Source organism: Podarcis muralis, chromosome 2, assembly GCF_964188315.1.
Source record: "Podarcis muralis chromosome 2, rPodMur119.hap1.1, whole genome shotgun sequence".
NCBI classification, from domain to species: domain Eukaryota; kingdom Metazoa; phylum Chordata; class Lepidosauria; order Squamata; family Lacertidae; genus Podarcis; species Podarcis muralis.
The window spans coordinates 105,265,209-105,283,016 of record NC_135656.1 but is presented as its reverse complement, the minus strand read 5'-3'; the positions used below and the strand labels follow the sequence as shown (position 1 = coordinate 105,283,016).

At 44.7% G+C, this 17,808-nt stretch overlaps 1 protein-coding gene across 5 annotated transcripts in view; it reads left to right on the top strand.

Annotated features, from left to right (window-relative positions):
* The window catches only part of SETD5 (SET domain containing 5), a 63,045-nt gene that overhangs the window by 11,882 nt on the left and 33,355 nt on the right, over nt 1-17,808 (top strand). For 4 of the 5 annotated variants that reach the window (XM_028719722.2, XM_028719723.2, XM_028719721.2 and 1 more), the window contains exons 2-3: nt 14,572-14,746; nt 17,363-17,468. In XM_028719722.2, the coding sequence (XP_028575555.2) occupies nt 14,676-14,746; nt 17,363-17,468 (177 nt within the window). In that variant the 5' untranslated portion in view covers nt 14,572-14,675. Of the gene's footprint in view, nt 1-14,571; nt 14,747-15,086; nt 15,132-17,362; nt 17,469-17,808 lie in introns of those variants that run through there. The other variant, XM_077925149.1, reaches the window with a different exon arrangement.

The following is a 17,808-nucleotide window of genomic DNA, read 5'->3' as shown; positions in this document are numbered from 1 at the left end:
GTCCTTTTTTAGTGGGAGTCTCCAGGAAGGGGCAGCAGCACTGCCCTAGCCCTTCAATATGATATGGTCACCATGGTTGAAGATGATAAAAGCAGTGGGTCATTACTATGATTAACACAGAGTGCAACAGTTAGCATGCAGAACAAGTGCTTCAGTCAGTGTTATAATAATAATAATAATAATAATAATAATTTATCATTATTATTGTTAATAGTTTATACCATGCCCATCTGGCTGGGTTTCCCCAGCCACGCTGGGCGGCTCCCAAGCGAATGTTAAAAACACAATGCAGCATTAAACATTAAAAACTTCCCTAAACAGGGCTGCCTTCAGATGTCTTTTAAAAGTAAGAGAGTTGTTTATTTCCTTGACATCTGCTGGGAGGGCGCTCCACAGGGCAGGCACCACTACCGAGAAGGCCCTCTGCCTTGTTCTCTGCAACCTCACTTCTTGCAGTGAGGGAATCACCAGAAGGCCCTCGGCGCTGGGCCTCAGTGTCCGGCAGAATGATGGGGGAGGAGACGCTCCTTCAGGTATACAGAACCTCAGATATATAAGCTAGGCACCAAATGGCTCCTTAAAACAGGGTTACAGTAACCAAAACAGAAAACCTAGTTGCCATTTTGGGGCCAGACAACTCGAGAGTTGTATTTTTCAATACAACTTTTAGTTCCTGAAATTCATTCTGGTTGTGCAGATAAAATACAGTGGATAGAATTCATTGTTGACATCTGAAGGCAGGCCTGTATCAGGAAATTTTTAATGTCTGATGTCTGATAGCCTTGATCTTCAGTGTTGAATAAGGGGTACATCCCAAAATTATGCTTCCTAAAAAAGTTTGAAGAGCGGGAAGTATCAACATTATATTTCTGCGCTATAAATTTAGAGCTTTTAAGTTAAGCTCTCTGCTCAGACCATTGTTGAGGTGAGAGGTGGTAGTATACCAGTCAAGAACAGTCCCTTTAGCAGTTGTTGTCTGTGCACTTCTCCTGTACTGCAAGTTAATAGTCATAGGTGTCCCCTTATTCCAGAGTGCAAACTGAGACAGAGAAACAGGAAACTGCCATATCTTTGCAGTACTGAAGTCAAAATGATTGCCTTGGGTTCCCTTATTTGTTTGGATTAAGGCTGTTGCCACTTGTTCATTACAGTCCTGTGCACGTTGACTCAGGAGCAAGTCCCAGGGTCTTCAGTGGAGCTTAATCCCTAGTAGATGTGAATCTGCTGCACTTCTCTCAGGCCACTGGTGAACAAACAGGTAGCCATGCTCAGATCACCACAGAATGGGCAGAAAGGCACTTCTCGTCATGCCACAATGTCTGCTAGAACCAGCCTTTTTAGGGGTACCCACAAACTCCCAGCTCACACATTTTCTTTGCTTTCTACTCTCATCATCTAGTGATAGTTCTGATAGACCTGCAACTCTGCTCTGTATTGCTTCTCCTTGTTCACAGGATTGACTGGTCACACTTGCATGTGATCTGTCATTGCTGGCAAATCTCTTCAGACAAATCACCTGCCTCTCTCTTGCTATCCAGATGACATATCCCCTTTCTTGAAACGTGCCAGTTTATGCAGTGTCTGCTGTGACCTTAAGAATGTAGTTCCTGACATGTAAGAATAGACCTGGCTTCACTTGGTTGAGAGATGGAAGCCAAAACTCCTTTTGTTCATTGTTCCTTTAGCCTCCCTTGAATGGTTGTTGCTGTGTCCCCAAAGTCGTCATAGAATTCTCAAGCAAGCTATGTTGCAATTAAGGAACTTCACAAATTAAGTGTCACATGCAACCAGGCCTATCCCTCTCCCTCTTTTTTTACATTGTAGTTCGGACATTGGTCTCTGCTCAGTTGGCATTCTGCTTTGGTTAGCTTCTCTGTGCTTCCTCAGAAGTCAGCGAATGCTAAAAAACCGTAATCAGATCTCACGTTCCTGGGCCTTGCTTTTCTCTGTTTTAACCACTGAGTGTTTTTTCCTGTTCTGTAGTGATATGTTTTGTGCAGCTCCTGTACTAGTAAGCAGAATAAAGAGGTAATTCAGACATTCTTTTGAAGGCATAGCTATTTTTAAAAATGCTTACAGTTCCAGCCTTGCAATTGCAAGTATATGATAGCTAAACGCAGAGCCTTTGCTCTGATCATAGAAGTCTGAGCCTCGGAACATTTTTAGAAATTAGGAGAAATAACAAAAGTGACGTTGGTGATCCTAGTGTTAGTGGAAATTTCCAGGGTCATGGGATGTAGATAACACTGTTTACTAACTCTTGTATTTGCTTGTCTTTAGTTGTATGCATGTACAGAAATATGATTGACAAGGAGGAAAATGTATAAAGTGGGTGTGTGGACTAGAGGGAGTGGTGTAGAATGTTGCCCTTTAGCCTAAGACTGGGCAGAGGTAGCAATATCTGCTCTCCCCCCCCCCCCCATAGCTACTCCCTTAATACAGCTTTTGGCTTAGTCACTTTCATTCCAGGGCGGAAGGGTATCCTCTTGGGCAACGGAGCCACTGAGAGGAGCAGGAAGCTTTGCATTTTTAAGACACATTTTTTCTCATGTGAATATCTGGCTGGGTGTTTATCCTTTCATGATCTCCAAAGCTTTTTTAAAAAGGTTCCTGAATTGTTCTAGCCATGGCAATGGTGTTGTGTGGGGATGGTTTTTTACGCTATACAATTATGTACTTGCAACAGTTGCACCACCCTTATACTGTATACAGTGGTACCTCCGGTTACGAACTTTATTCGTTCTGGAGGTCCATTCTTAACCCGAAACCGTTCTTAACTTGAGGCGCACTTTCACTAATGGGGCCTCTTGCGACCAGGAGCATCTACTTCCGGGTTAGTGGAGCTCGTTACCCGAAGCGTTCGTAAGGAGGGCGGTATGTCACCCGAGGTTCCACTGTATGCCTATTTCAGCTTCTCCGGTTCAGCTTGGGGAAGCTACTTCTGGCTTTTCCAGGGCACATCTCAATGAAAATACCAAATCTGATTTTAGTGAAGCCTGTAGGCAGTGACTCTTCTTGACCATATAGCCTCCGGCTCTGTGAAAAACTGACACTGATAAACACCTGAAGAGGCCACTGGGTGAGGGAGAGGGAATGCACATTGGCTGAAAATGAGCCTTGGGAGGGAGGCAGAGCCACGAACGAGAATGGCACCTGGCACCATAGGAATTGCTTTTGTGGCCAGCAGCTCATAGGAGTGTTTGTTACTCGTGGAACACACACTGCGCTTTCAAGGAGGCTTTCACATCTTCTCCTTTTGGTGCCCACTGCAGTTTGGCTTGTAAAGTTTTTGTTGGCATGATTTTGAGCCTACTAAATGGCCAAAAAGACTTCAGTGCTTCTTTGGCCTTGGAAACGTTCAGTAGTCTGCATAGTGCTGCTACAGTGGAGGTCTATGTCTGACTCCAGAGACGTAATTTTTGGGCAGGTCTCTGCTTGTTACTGCTTTACATTAAACCAGTTTAAGGACCCAGCCTTTTGCATTCCCACACATGGCTTGTACCACTCCCTGGAGTTTCTTACCTGTATATGCATGGCCTTGTTGATCAGTGGTGGGTGGATTTTATCCTTGTTATTTTACAAGAACCCCAAGATCTACCAGCCAGAGCCAGGTGCAAAAGACATAGAATTAGAAGTAGAAAACAGACTGCCTGTGAGCATATTTTGAGTCTAGGAATTAATTTTCAGTATGAGAGTTCACAGTCCTTTCACACAAAAGCCCTGCTTAGCTTTCTTCATTTTAGCAGCCTAATTTATGTGGGAACAGTTGTTTTGTTCTTTAAGAGCAAAAATTGGGAGTCATTTAAATCTATGATCCACTGGTAGATTCTGATCTATCTTCTGCCCACTCACATTGTATGTAGATTGTGTGAGAAACCTGGGTTCCAATTAAGGAGGATTTGGAATACTTGGACTTCAGTGCCTCTTAGCATTCGTGTGTGGGAGGGGCTAAGCAACTTTAAAATGGAGCCTCATTTAGGCTTAATTTGACCCCAGAAACAGTTAATTTCTCCCAAAGATACTGCAGCAAGCTGGGTGCAAGGCCTATACAGATGTGCACAAGCCATTAGCAAAGCTTTACAGCAGAGTAACTCAGCAACATGCAGTCCTAACTTCTCTGTAGTGAATATGGCTACCCGTTCACCTCCCAGTTGTGCTGTTACATGGTACTTACTGCGTTGATGGTTCTTAGAACGTTGACCCCCAAAATCATGTGAGTGATGATGTAAACCTGTTTAGGAGTGCCCAGAAAAGGCTTAAATGTCCATTTGGCAGCCTATGGACTGATTCTGTGGCTCCTGAATCATACCAGCACCATCAAGCTTACATTTTGTTACGAGTGCTTCTAACAACGTGTCAGACCCTGCAAGATGATGAGAGAGAGCTTGTGTTAAGTAGCTGATCCCACTTCTCTGTACTGAAATTTCCCAAACGGTTTCTGGTTTACTGTTCCACCCTCCCTGCCCTCTCCCCACCCCCATGGCAGCAGCCTGCAAAACATATACGATCAGTTTGATCGGTCTGAAGGATCATTTGCTGGTAACTTTTAAGGGGAGGGAGGAATAAAATCAGGTTTATAATGGAGGTAGGGGCTGAACCTTAAGTATAGAGTAGCTGCCAGGGCTCCATAATTGCTGCACTGTGTCGTGTTGCCATGGTTCCCAGTGCTGTCTCTCTGCATGGTTTCTGAGAGTAGGGCCAAGGCAGCCAGTCACAGCAGAGCTGCTGTGTACGTGTTTGGGGAGTTTAGACTTGCACTGACAAGGAAGTGATTGGAGAGAGCCCTGCGCTTATAGTTAGGGTGTTAGGAAAGGATCTGGGTATTTCCCACCCCATATTGCTTGCGTTTTTATTCCTTCCCTTCCTCCTCCTCCTCAGACAGACCGAGGTGGGAAACATTCTAAGGCAGCATAAATGCTTCGTTCCTCCCTCCGTCGGTCTTCAGTCACGGGGGCAATGACATGAAATGTGGGATTCCTTCCTCTACCAAATGGTGGGGTGGGGTAGCTGTGGGGAAGGGAGGCTGCTGCCTTTGGATTGGCTGGGGCGTGTTTTCATCAGAGATCCCTTGGCTGACTTGCCATCTGCATAGGCTGTGAATACTTCTCTCTGGCGCAGACCTTGTTCCTTGGGATTGCATCATCTCTGGGAGAGCAGCCAGGTCCGGAGCACTAGTACAAAGACTTTGTGAAGCAGATGCGGCCTGTTCCGTCTCTGAAGCATTTCTCCTCCTTCCTGCTCATCCTTCCCACAGGAGTCCAGAAAGAGAGCTTGCTCTGAGAGCCTCTCAGTAGGTCAGCTGCCCTTTGGACTCTGAATCCCAGCTGCTTCCTGTACACCTGGCTGATGCAATGTCTGCCTTTGAAATCCCTGCTGGAATTCACTCTGGAGTGGTTTTGTTTGCCTTTTCTGGGAGTGGCCAAGCAGGCAGAGTAGGCCTGTCACATGACGCCCTTGAATATAAGAAGCCTGTCGCCAGATTTGCAGATGCAGAGCTCTCTCCTTTCCAATCTAGCAACCGGTTCCTGGCAAATTTTGTCAGGCATTGCCTTCTCGTGGTGGCAGATATATATCATGCGCACATTACAGTTGCTAGCATTGTAATCGGTAATTTGCTGTGCCTGTGTGATTGTCCTGGGAATTCTGAAGGGGTTGATCTGAATTTGAGTTCCAGTCCAGCTGAGTCTGTTTACTGCACCAGTTTTTTTATGATTCAGCTGTTTGCATTATTTTTCTCCCAAATGCCATCTACGTAAAATAATTTAGGGAGTGATACTTTACTTGACAGGTTTGTAAGGATTCACATTTTTAAAAGCAAAGGCCTGCTTTAACTATTTCCAATAAGGTATTTTACTTTCACATATCCACCACTACCACCTCCCACACACTTTGGATTGAAAAGCAAGGTATTTATGGGTGCTCATCTTGATGCTTTGGCCCCCTTTACCTGTGAATCTCAGAAGACATGTGGTGTCACTACCTTTTCATGTGGTGCTTATGATAGAGCATGGACCTTCCTTGTGGTCATCCCTGGTTTTTTCACTGTTATATCCTGAATTAGAATTCTAATATCAAGGCTTCCAGACAGTTTGGAGTGATAAATTGTGGCCGGATGCTAATTGGGGTTGACTGCTAGACTAGATGATCCATTAGTCTGACTCACTATGAAAGTATTTCATACTGGTCCCTGAACCATCCTTTTGTGTCAGAGAAGGACTGGGGAAGGCTTTCCCAATTTAGAGAACCCTCGTTTTCATTTTGTAAATGTAGCTTTTTGTCCTGTGGCTGAAAAATCGTGCAGTGACAACGTTTGAATAATAGAAATAGGAAGCAAAGCAGCAAAAAATTGATTGCCCAACTAACAAATATCAATCTGGATGTTGAATTTATAATTTAAGGGATAACTCAGGTTTTTCACATCTGAGACAATCGATCACAGTGCTGAGGATCCAGTGTAGAGTAAATGCAGTATGCCTGGCAACATGCAACTAAAATATGTAAATCAACTGCAGCCCTCTAGCTTGTAATCTATTTCCAGCCCAGCCTTCAGTGCTGAAATGGCTCACCCCCCCCTCCTGCTTTTTCATATGCTTCATCTACCAGCTTCTGTTTTATTCAGGCCTTATACCCTGTGTCCTATGATTTACAAATAGAAAGCTATTAAGCACAACCCCGCCTTATCCACCAACAAGGCAACTAGCATAAAAACAAAATTAAAGTGGCTACACTCTGTGGAATGGCTGTCTAACAAGAAAAGTGTAGAACAAGCTGAATGCCCAAATGAGAACAAAAATGAGCAGTAATTTGAGCAAAAGAAATGTAAGCTGATAACAAGGGATGCAAAAGAAGAATTAGACAGTGCATCAGAAAAAACACTTAAGATCAACTTTTTTAAGAACCCTCTTCAAAATACATTAGAAGCAGCAAACCAGCTGGGGAGATGGCTGGATTTTTGGATGATAAAGGAGTTAAATGTGAGCGATTGGAGTAAAAGAGTGAGTGCAGAGAAGCTGAATGAATTCTTTGCATCTATCCTCAATGCAGAAGATGTAGTTCAGATTCCTGTGCCTATACCAACTTTCTTAGGAAGAATCTAAGGTATAGAAACTTTCCTGGGTGACATGCGCAAGGAACTGTGCCAGGAGAGAGATCTTGGTGCTTTTCAGTAGTATTTACTGTAGCATCTTTATGGAGAGATTGCCTGAGTTGGGGAGGGGTATACTGCTTTACAGCGGTTCCAGGCTATTACTCTACTCCCACACATTTAATGGGATGTGATTGGCTGATTTTTAAATATCAGCATAATGTTAATTAACTATTCCTGATTATTTTTCATTCTTGGGAGGAGAGAGTGTTGTCTCATTTTATTATACACATTTATGTTACAGTTTTAAAAAACATATTTTGTATATTTTAATTGCTGTAAGATGCCAAGTTTTTTTAATAAAGCTTTTCTAATAAATTTAATAAACTTACAATTTAAATAGTGGTTGGAGACAAATTCTAGGCCTTATCAAAAGCTTACCAAGTCCCTGGATCCAGATGGCACCCACCCAAATGTGAAATTGCTGTTCTTGTAATAAAATTATGTAACTTGTCCCTAATAACAGTCTCCTTACCTGGGGATTGTGAAGTGGCCACTGCAATACCATTTTTTTAAAAAATCAGGGGAGTAGGGAGAGATTCAGGAAATTACAGACCACTTAGCTGTTCTGGGAAAACTATTATGAAAAGCATTATTAAACACAAAATTATCAAGCACTGTTGTTGTTGTTTGCGCCTGTCTTTCTCAAGAGGCAATGGAGTGAATCTCCGGGGGTGAAGTCAAACCACTGTGTTAGCCGCACTGAAGTGACCTCGCCAGGACGCAAGCCTGGGCAGTGTGTCTGGAGGTCCTGGGCTGCCCAGACGACAAGACCCTGCTCTCAGCCTCGCTGGTGTGGTCTAAAGAACAGCAGAGCAATACATTTGGCACCAGCTTGGCTGCAAGAGTTGCCAGAAGGAGGTGTACAGGGCGCCATCCAACCGCCTTAGGGACTCCACTCTGGATTTGTGTTGGGTTTACTCCTTAGCCTTTTCTTCTCCTGAAGATATCTCACAAGGCAGCAGAGGTTTAGGACCAGAGTTTTCCTTCTCTTAGGACAGAGGTTTCCTTCTCCTAGATAGGCTACCATCCCAGGTTGAAAACGCTTTCTTGACCATTGGACCCACAGTTGGTCTCATCTGTTCAATCTGCCAAAGCCTGTCTTCGCATTCAGGTGAAGTCCCTAACTCGCTGAGAGTTTGAGACCCATTGGCTACCCTCATCTGGTTTAGCCAGCCAGTCGAAGCAGTATCTGGGGTGTGGCCACTGTCGCATGCTGGCAGCTTCTAGGAGCCACAGTTGAGAGCTCAGCTCTCATTATCAAGCATATTGAAGAACAAATGGTGCTGAAGAGGAATCAGCATGGCTCCTGCAAATATAAGTGCTGCCTGACTAACCTGTTAGAGTTCTTTGAGAGTATCAATATGGATAGAGTTGAATCCAGTAGATGTGTACTTGGACTTTCGAAAAAACTTTTTGATGTGGTGTTAGGAGTGAGCAGTGGTGTTTGTCCAAGTTTACTCATCCCACCAAATTGTTCAGGGAAGCTACCAAAAAATCAGGGGATGCAACTGCAGCATTTGATACTGGGCCCCTTCCTCTCATTTGCTTTGTCAGATGCACTATTCCATATGCTATAAGTGAATGCAGGGGCCTCTTCTGTGACATAATGCCTGTCTTTGTGCTGTTCCAAAACCACCCCAGCTGCTTCGCTCCTATAGTTGATATCAAACTAAGATCTAATGTGCCTTGTGCTGGCCTCCTCCTTAGCTGTTTCCCCTCCCTCTGAATGTGGTCTGGGGAAAATGAATCCAGAAGTGTTGGCTTGCATTTTTGTTGTTTGGTGTGTTTCTGAAATTGCTTGTTCCTCTGATTTTCATTCTCATTAATTCTACTTTAGTATCAGCTGCACATGTGTTTCCCCTCTAGATCATTGACTCAATAATGCTAGTTCTTCCTGATTTTCGCTGTTTGACTCTTTCTTAGTTTCTGTTCATATTTGTGTGCTTTCAGCCAGTTTTCAGGACCATCTCAGAATGACATTTCAGGGCTGGCGTGACAAAGAATTGCAATCCTCTAAAATTGCGTGTAGTTGCTACTTTGCTGATTTTACAGAGCTATCAGCATGGCTGAAGAACCCAGTGGATTTGGAAACAAGAATATGAAGGGAAAGCATTTGTGGAGGATGCACAGATCTGAGGGGCAAAGAAATTGAGGAAGAAGTGTTGGGAGAAGTGGTTGCACAAGGCCTAGAGACTTGGGCAGATAAGGAAGGTTTGAAATATGGAGGCTGTGACCCAGAAGCCAAGGAGACAGTGGCTCAGTTTGCAAACAATATTAAGACATAGTTTTAACACATGCAGGTGTTTTGCTCCTCGCTCAGCTCTTTCCTGTGCTTTGTGGTCAGAGGAAACAAGCTAGTGTTGGGCCTCATGTGCAAACCCAAGCTTTTGTGGGCTCGGGGTTTGTTTCTCTCTAAACAACGATAGGCTGGCCAAGAACAAACCTTGGCCCCTCTTCGTGGTTTGTTTGGAGAGAAACAACCAGGGACCTGCTCCTCATAACATGGCCCACCAGACTCTGCCTTGTTTATGGTTTTGTTTCTGCCACACGCAGTGCATCCAGGAGCTGGAGAGGAGCAAATAATTTGCACATGTTAAACACAAGTTCACAGAATCATAGATTTGTAGAGTTGGAAGGGACCACGAGGGTCATCTAGTTCGACGCTCTGCAATGCAGAAATCTCTCAACCGACTTGGGGCTCAAACCCACAACTCTGAGATTAAGAGTCTCATGCTCTGCACCAAACTGAGCTATCACTCAACCTGTTCGGTTTAATGTTATGTGTCAACCATCTTGATCACTGTGTTAGTATGTTAACAGTGAAAACTGTGACTGCAGTTTTCTTGCTAGCGTAATTCTCCCAACTTTTTTTGTTAGGATGACAGTATATTTTGTAAATATGTGGCAGTTTATAACTGTATCCAAATGTGAAGAAACTTGGAAAAATATAATTAAGGTTTTTTCTTCTTCACCTTTGCTATTATATATGCTAGGAACACCCACCCACTCACACCTACACCCACACCCACACCCCTGCATAACGCAAACTGCTACAAGCCTTAAAGCAATGTTTCAGGTTCAACATCCAACACAGACTCTGTCACTACCCCTATTTTATGCATTATTGCACTTGACTTTTACACCCAACCAGGTATACAGGGCCTGAATACAGTACTATGCTTCCTTGATAATTTTCAGAATGTGACACCCAGATTGAAGGGTGACCAGCAGATCACTGCTGATCACATCACATCATTGCTTTGGATAGATACACAGAACTCCCAAGTTTTGATATTCACCAAATATTCACCAGCTTTGATATTGGATGTTATGTGGCTCTGTCTAGGATACAAGTTAATGCTGTATCATAACCTGTCTTAAATCTTCAGAGGCCATTGGCCATTGAAATTTGGTTGATTGGCATTTTAAGCTTGCAGTTAATCAAATGACTATTTTATTTGTAAACTGCTTTGAATTTGATTTCATCATAGGGTGGAATATGAATACCTTAATAAATAAAGACTTGTCTGTACCGTCACAAGTTACCATCAAACACGTGATTACAGCTGCAAATCTATGTGTTTGTTTGGAACCATATTCACTGTATAGGGGCAATTTATTTTCTCCTGCCAACCTAGCAGTTCGAAAGCACATCAAAGTGCAAGTAGATTATTAGGTACCGCTCCAGCGGGTAGGTAAACGGCATTTCCGTGCACTGCTCTGGTTTGCCAGAAGCGGCTTAGTCATGCTGGCCACATGACCCGGAAGCTGTACGCCGGCCAATAAAGCGAGATGAGCGCTGCAACCCCAGAGTCGGTCACGACTGGACCTAATGGTCAGGGGTCCCTTTACTTTACCTTTAAGAACTGTGTGTTGAGGATGACAGTAAAAGTTGCACATGGATCACTCAGAGTTTCTCTCCTCAATGTCATATGAGTCTTGAATCTACCCTATGCCATGTAGAAAGTAAGATCAGTGTGGGAGACTTGTATAGACTGATGAAACCTTTCAGGAGAGTTCTAATTCTGATTCCTGTCCAGCTCCCCCTCTCTTGATTTACAATGCGGTTTTCAAAAGATGCATGCCCTTTTTGGTCTTTAGAAGAAAGGTGGACATTATCACCATTATTGGGTGTTAGAAATGTTTAAGATTGTTTGGTGCTTTGTATTGGCTGCATTATGTAGGCCAGAGAGAATTCTAATGACTGGGCATCCTTCTGCCCTGTCTGGGGCTCAAACTAGACTGGGTGCCCTGCCCCCTTCTTTTTCAGAATTCAGAGACACAGCTCATGAGATTCAGCAGAAAAGGATTAAGCCCCCACAGAGCAGCCCCTTTGGTTTGAACCCAGCCTAGTCCAGAGGAGGGGGCACTGAGCTTCATTGTCTTATTGTTTTTATAGACAAAACGTTCCAGCCGGCTCTTCATCTTGCCTCCAAAGTCTCAGCCACATCGGTCAGATGGGAGTGAAGGATAAAGGGAGATGGCTGAAACAAAGATTGCACTATTCTGTTGCACTTGCATCCTGAATGTCGAGGCAGTTTCAGATTTGATAGTCATGGAGTTGATTTATAGATGGCATATTTAGTCTATTCTGGCCATTTCCATATAACACTACCAGGAAAAAATTGATACTGCCCTCTCTCCCTTGAACAGATCCCCAGATCAAGGCATCAGGTAATTTCAATTCCTGTACGACAGCCTGGTTGTACACCTGCCCTGGTGTTGTTGTTGTTACTAGAGAACCTCGTTGTGTAGTATGGGTGAGACCTTCTCCTTAATGTTTGTAGGGCTGCATGAGTCAGCCTAGTGGCTGCTTCCAGTCTCTGCATAATCCTCACTTGTAAGGTCCAAAACATGTCCCTGCTCTTCCATTTATCAAGCCTTGTTGGCTCCCATTTTCTTTGTTATTTCTGTTGTACTTAGTTTTGTGAGCTCTTTGTTCAGAGGTCATGTCGCATTGGTATTGGGTTCCATGTCTAGCACATTGTTGGTGCTCCACTATTAAGTAGCGATAGTGTTGTGGGTGAAAGCAACAAAATTCTCCTGTCCTTTTCCATTACTGAAGTTCCTCCTACAAGATACTGTCCATAATTAAGCTGCTGTTGTTTTTCTTAATTAAGGATGAGCCTTGATGTTCTTCCTAATTCCTTGCGAATCTGGCTTAGGGCTGTTGGACTAGAAACAGCAGGCCTTTCTTTCATTGCGTGGCCAGCTCTCAGAAGGAACCAGAATGGTGCTTGCCATTCAGTGCAAGCAAACCCATATTTGGACTGTTTGGCAAACCTTAAAGGAACCCCTGGGATTCCCATGCTCTTGCCTGTGAATAAGTGGGGCAAAACCTTGTTTGAGTACCAGTGCAGACCACATTCACTGCTTTACACAGTAGTGAGCATTCCTGGACAGAATGGAAGACTCCAAAGACAATCTGCAATTGCATATTCTCTTACCTCGTGTGTGTGTGTGTGTGTGTGTGTGTGTGTGTGTGTGTGTATTCAGGCACACGTTCACACACAGGTTCTAATGTGCCAGGTAAATACTTCCTCTGTAGAAATGTGCATGTGATGTAGCTCCTTTTATGGCTGCAGATAATGCTATTAACTGCAGAAACATTCTGAAGAAATTTTCCAGCCCCTCCTAGCAAGATGTGATCCATATTTCTACACCCTCTTTCAGAGGGGAACAATTACTAGCCTTTTCTAGGCTTACCTATCGGTGAAGTGATTTGATACCTGATGGTGCCTTGCTCATAGGGAGCGATGCATGTTAAGTTCTGTGCCTTCTGCATTTGGCCCAACCTGTACTAGTAATTATTACAAAGCTTGAATGCTTGTTTCCCACACAAAGAGCTGCCCTGATGGCATGGCTAGCCCTGAAGAATGGGAAGAAAGTGCAAAGGAACTAGGTCAGAAAGAAAGTGCAACATTTATTTGCTTCTCCCACATTCCACCACGATCACATCACAGGCCTCATCCTTGTATATGGGTAATTTGCGGAGGTAGGAAAGATCTTGAAAGGCTACAGTGGGCAGCAGCTGTTCCAAGTTCTCTGTAATAGGAATGAACAGATTGTTAATTAGTAATATGTCTACCATGGGCAAAGAACCATTGGTTTCACAAAAGCAGTCTGTGGCAAGGCAAGGTGGATGGTCCATCACTGAACCCTTTAGAGCCAGCAGCACCTACTGGTGAGCTTTCCCCACCTGCTTTAATCCACAAGTTCCTGCTGCCCTCCAAGAGCTTGGGAGTAAACCCCTCCTACAAGTGATCTGCTCTGCAGATACAAATCTATTCCCAAAGGATAGAGCCCCCCTGCACAGCCTGGATACACCTGCAAGGCACAAACTAAATATCCTCTTACTTACTGGAAGGCCTCGAGCTCTGTTGAGGCAGGTACAGACAGGTTGCACGTAGGCCGAACCATCCACTGCAACTCTCACTTCATGCTCCCTTCCTTACTTAAGTCCTCCCCCCCCCCTCAAGTTGGCCTTTGTATCAGGGCTGCTTCTCATTCTGTACTTAGTTGCAGTTGAGTGTAGATGCCGGATTACATAGCATACCAAATCTGAATGGTGGATCTGCGTGTGTTTAGTTACTTGTCTCTGCAAAATATATGAAAGAGTAGGGCTCATTCCTTTCCTGGTAGCTGCTTCTCTGTATATTTCCAAGTAACGCAGTGGTTTAAATGTCCATGTTGTGTTCAGGTCTGAAGAGAGGCACATGTACTGTATGTTGTACTTTAGTATCAGAGTACAAAACAGAGAGAGGCACGGCCTTTGGGCTCATTACTTCCTTCATTGTGCAGCCATCTGCCTTCGACTGTTCCCCCTTTCACCACCATTTCAGATATGCCCCTTTCCCCCCTGTTCCTCTTGTGTTAAACCTTGTCCCAAGTGAGCATGAGGGATTTGGGAGATGACTTTGCATCTCATGCACATCTGTGAAGCTCAGGAACTGGATTTTGGCACTAGGGTTGTCATGAGGATCATTCTGAAACAAACCATTACAGAAATGAATAAATGCCTTCCGTACTGCTTTCTTTTCTCATTGGCTGCTGTGGGATTCTATCTCAAAACACACACACACACACACACACACACACACGTTGTGCTCTGCCTCCCCTACTGGCAGTTTTACCCATGTGACCGTCTTTTGCAAGACAGGCCTGCGGGCCTCTTGCCTGTGCTTGGCATTCTCTTTTATGGCACGAGGAAATATCTGCATGTGAACCAGGTGGCCATATTTGAGAGGAGATTATGTAAAAGTAATGCAGAGGCAAGAGACAACACGCACCCTCTGAAGTTTCTCATTCCTTCCTTCAGCCTGCACTGTCCTCAACTTTAGGATGGTTTTGCAGGCAGGGTGAACCTTATGTCTGTGGCAATGATACACAAAAATGCAGTGCATTGTTTCTTTTCCCCTTGGCAGGTTTCCCCATGTCCGTGACGTGTTGGCCGAGGCTCTGCGGCTGCTCCCCGCCCTTGGAGCCGCCAGTCGCTACCCTTTGGACTCCGTGATCCCTGACAAACGTCATGAGCATTGCAATCCCTCTGGGAGTCACCACACCAGATACATCTTATTCAGATATGGCTGCTGGATCTGAGTAAGTTCTGCCTTGCCTGCTAGCGTGTGAAGGGCATGGAATCAGGCCTCGGTGTTGAGACTTGAGCTGTCCTGCTGAGCCCGGGATAGCAGGGAGTAAGCTAGCTTTGCAACAGATAAACCAGAAAGCAGAGATGGTATCTGGTGCACACATTTGATCGCGACGGAACACCAAACAGAAGCACTTCCCCCTTTCCCTCAAATTGCGTCCAAGAAGAGGCACTGTCTAGAATACTGCTTTCCCAGTGATCTTTAATTCACACCTGTTGTATCATACCTTGGTTGATAGGTATCTTGCAAGACATGAGCCCTGACGGTACTCTTCTTTTCCTCTCCTGTAGCCTAAGTTGCATGGTGCTGCTGATACAGATGGCTGTGTGATGTGGGTAAGGAGGATCTTTCAGGCATCGGGCCTCTTGCCTATCTCAAACTGTTAAGTAGATTTTTCACCCCTTTAGTGTGGCTCTTTTCCCGAGGGAGGCTTGTAAGGTAGCTTGTGGGAAACTTCCTGCGCCAAAACCCAAATGAAGTGTCTACGCTACAGGAAGGGAGATGCCTGGAGTTGAATTGATCGTTGAGCTTAGTCAGGCACGGAAAGAGGGTCATGCCTTGCTGGTGCTGTTCTGTGCTCCTGCACTTGTCTTCAGCAGTTTCTCCCAAGAATGGAGCACTGTGAAGGGCCAGACACACTGTTTGAACCACCTGCTTGACAGACTGTACTCAGGAGACACTGAAAGCTCTGTGTATCTGGCCTCTGTTTGGTGGGCTTTTGTGAGGCGCTAGCATTCATGAAACACTCCTTTTCCCTGCATCTTTTTGTGTATCTGGATACACGGTGTAGTATATCGTGTCTGGTTTTGTTTCATACCACGGACCTGATCAGGCTTTGTTGAGCACCTGTCCAGCTCAGCTTCAGTCATACTGCATCTGGAGTATTCTCAGCAAATAAGCTCGCTACAAAATAAATGTCCTTTACTTTGTTTCCTGTCTAATGTTAGATCTGTTCTGAATATACGTCTCACTTCATAGCTATTTCTGTCAGGTCTTCTTGTTTTGATGACAGTTTTTTGTGTTTTGTTTTACTGGGAATGTTTAGGATCACATTCCATGATACTGTCAGGTTGCAGTGGCCTTGCGTTCTGTCTTCTTATATATAGAGCCCTGAAAAGGCTGTACCTGTTACCCGTCCTGTCCTTGCCCTCCTTGGGAGCGTGGAGGTAGAAGCAGCTATGTTAAGATTGATTCATAGCACTAGGTAAAGGGTCTGCCAGTCAACGTTTGCTCTGCTATCATGTGCCACCAAGCCTTCATGGCCAAAGAGTAGCCACAATTTGAAGGAGGGTCTCTGCTTGAGTTGTATTAATTTTCAAGAGCAAACTCCAGGGACTTGGGATGCAAAAGTAGACCAGGATATGGAAATGGGCATGGAAAGGCTACTTTCATTAGTAGGGTATCAAGAAAGGAACACATTGATTCAAGATTTAAGCTTCTATAGGTAGAGGAGTTGCTGGTTTAACCAGTCCCACTGTTTTGAAGATATCTGTAATTTAATTTAGCACGACAGAGCAGTAGTTAGGAATGAGGAGTTTGTGGTCATCTTGGAGAGACAGGAGTTCCAATAAGCAAGTACCGTGTGGCCACCCATCCTCTTCCTGGCTGTAGCTTTTGAAAGTTGACTGCAGTTGCAGAAAGGACATTTCCTGAACCATGTTCCTAATGCGTGCTTGCAGCGGCAGCTCCTCCTCCTCTTAGTCCTCCCCCCTCCTTCCAAAGAGAGCAATTTCTCCTTCTGGCATCAAGGCTTTGGCTTCATCACCTACGCTTTTCCTGTTTCCTTTTCTATAACAAGGACTCCCACAGCCTTTCACTAATTGCCCATTTTGTACAGTACCATATTCTGAGTTGATTTTTTTCTGCCACCTTGTGGTGGAAAATGGCAATTTTCGGTCAGTAATTAGTTGGGAATTCACCGCATCATCCTATAAGAAAGCAGGGTATCCTGAATATTTTAGTTTGTCCGGAGTTCCTTCCGATCCAGGTCATAGATATTCCTGTAGCTCTTGGCCTATTTTTGTCGAGTACTCTCAAGAGCTTCCATCACTAGAAAATTGTGTCTCGGCTCCTATCTGTATTGAGTAACTCATTGCATTTGAAGCAGCAGTATGTAGACGTTGTGGCCTGAAAGGTATTGCCCTTTAAAGTCTGAGGCTGTGGCGGGGTGATCTCAAATTGCATAGAGTTGAGTGGGGATCAGGAGGAGGAGCAAATCCACGAAGGGTTTAAAGTGAAATGAACAGCTAGCAGAATAATCCAGCGAGCAGCATTGTCAGCAGCTTTTTCCTTCCTGTTGCCTCTTGCTGAAGCAGGGTTGCTCGTATCGCTTATCCGGGATGCCTCATTTTGAGGCAGCTGCCAGTCACTCGCCCTTCCCTAGCCCCTGCTTTATGCAGAATCTGGCCTTCATGGATTCCATACCTCACTTGCCCCTCAGAAAAGGTATGTCCATTCTCGGCCGGATATCTGTGTGGCATGAGAGAAACTGCTAAGACCTGGCTAATTTTTTTTCCAAAGAACCACTTCCTCTACTGATTGGTTCTGCTCTTGGCCCTTTCTGCAGCCCAGAGTCTGTGGAAGCTAGCCCAGCTGTTGGTGAGAAAAATGTGTATGCAAGTCATGGCTACGGGGCCTCCCAGAGGCACAGCTACCGAGGGCTGCCTTATGCAGTGAGTACCGTCTCTCTTATCTGCAGCCGACTCATCTATTTTACCCATCCCCTCTCCCTGGCTTGTGCATGATTGAGCTGTATATCTTCTTTGAGGACGGCAGCATTGTCAAGTGACACACGGGCACTGAATTTCTAGCCCCGCGTTTGTGTTTGTTTAGTGCTTGCAGACAACTTACTGCGAAAGGGAAGTATGGAACTAGAACAGCCTAGTAAACAAGCCCACAAAGTTACTGCATTTCCAGAAAATCAGCCGGCATGAGAACATAGGCTACCCGCCTCTTAGCAAGACAGTGTTAAAAGAAAGCCTTCTGCCGAGGGAGCTGGCAAGAGGAGGAGTG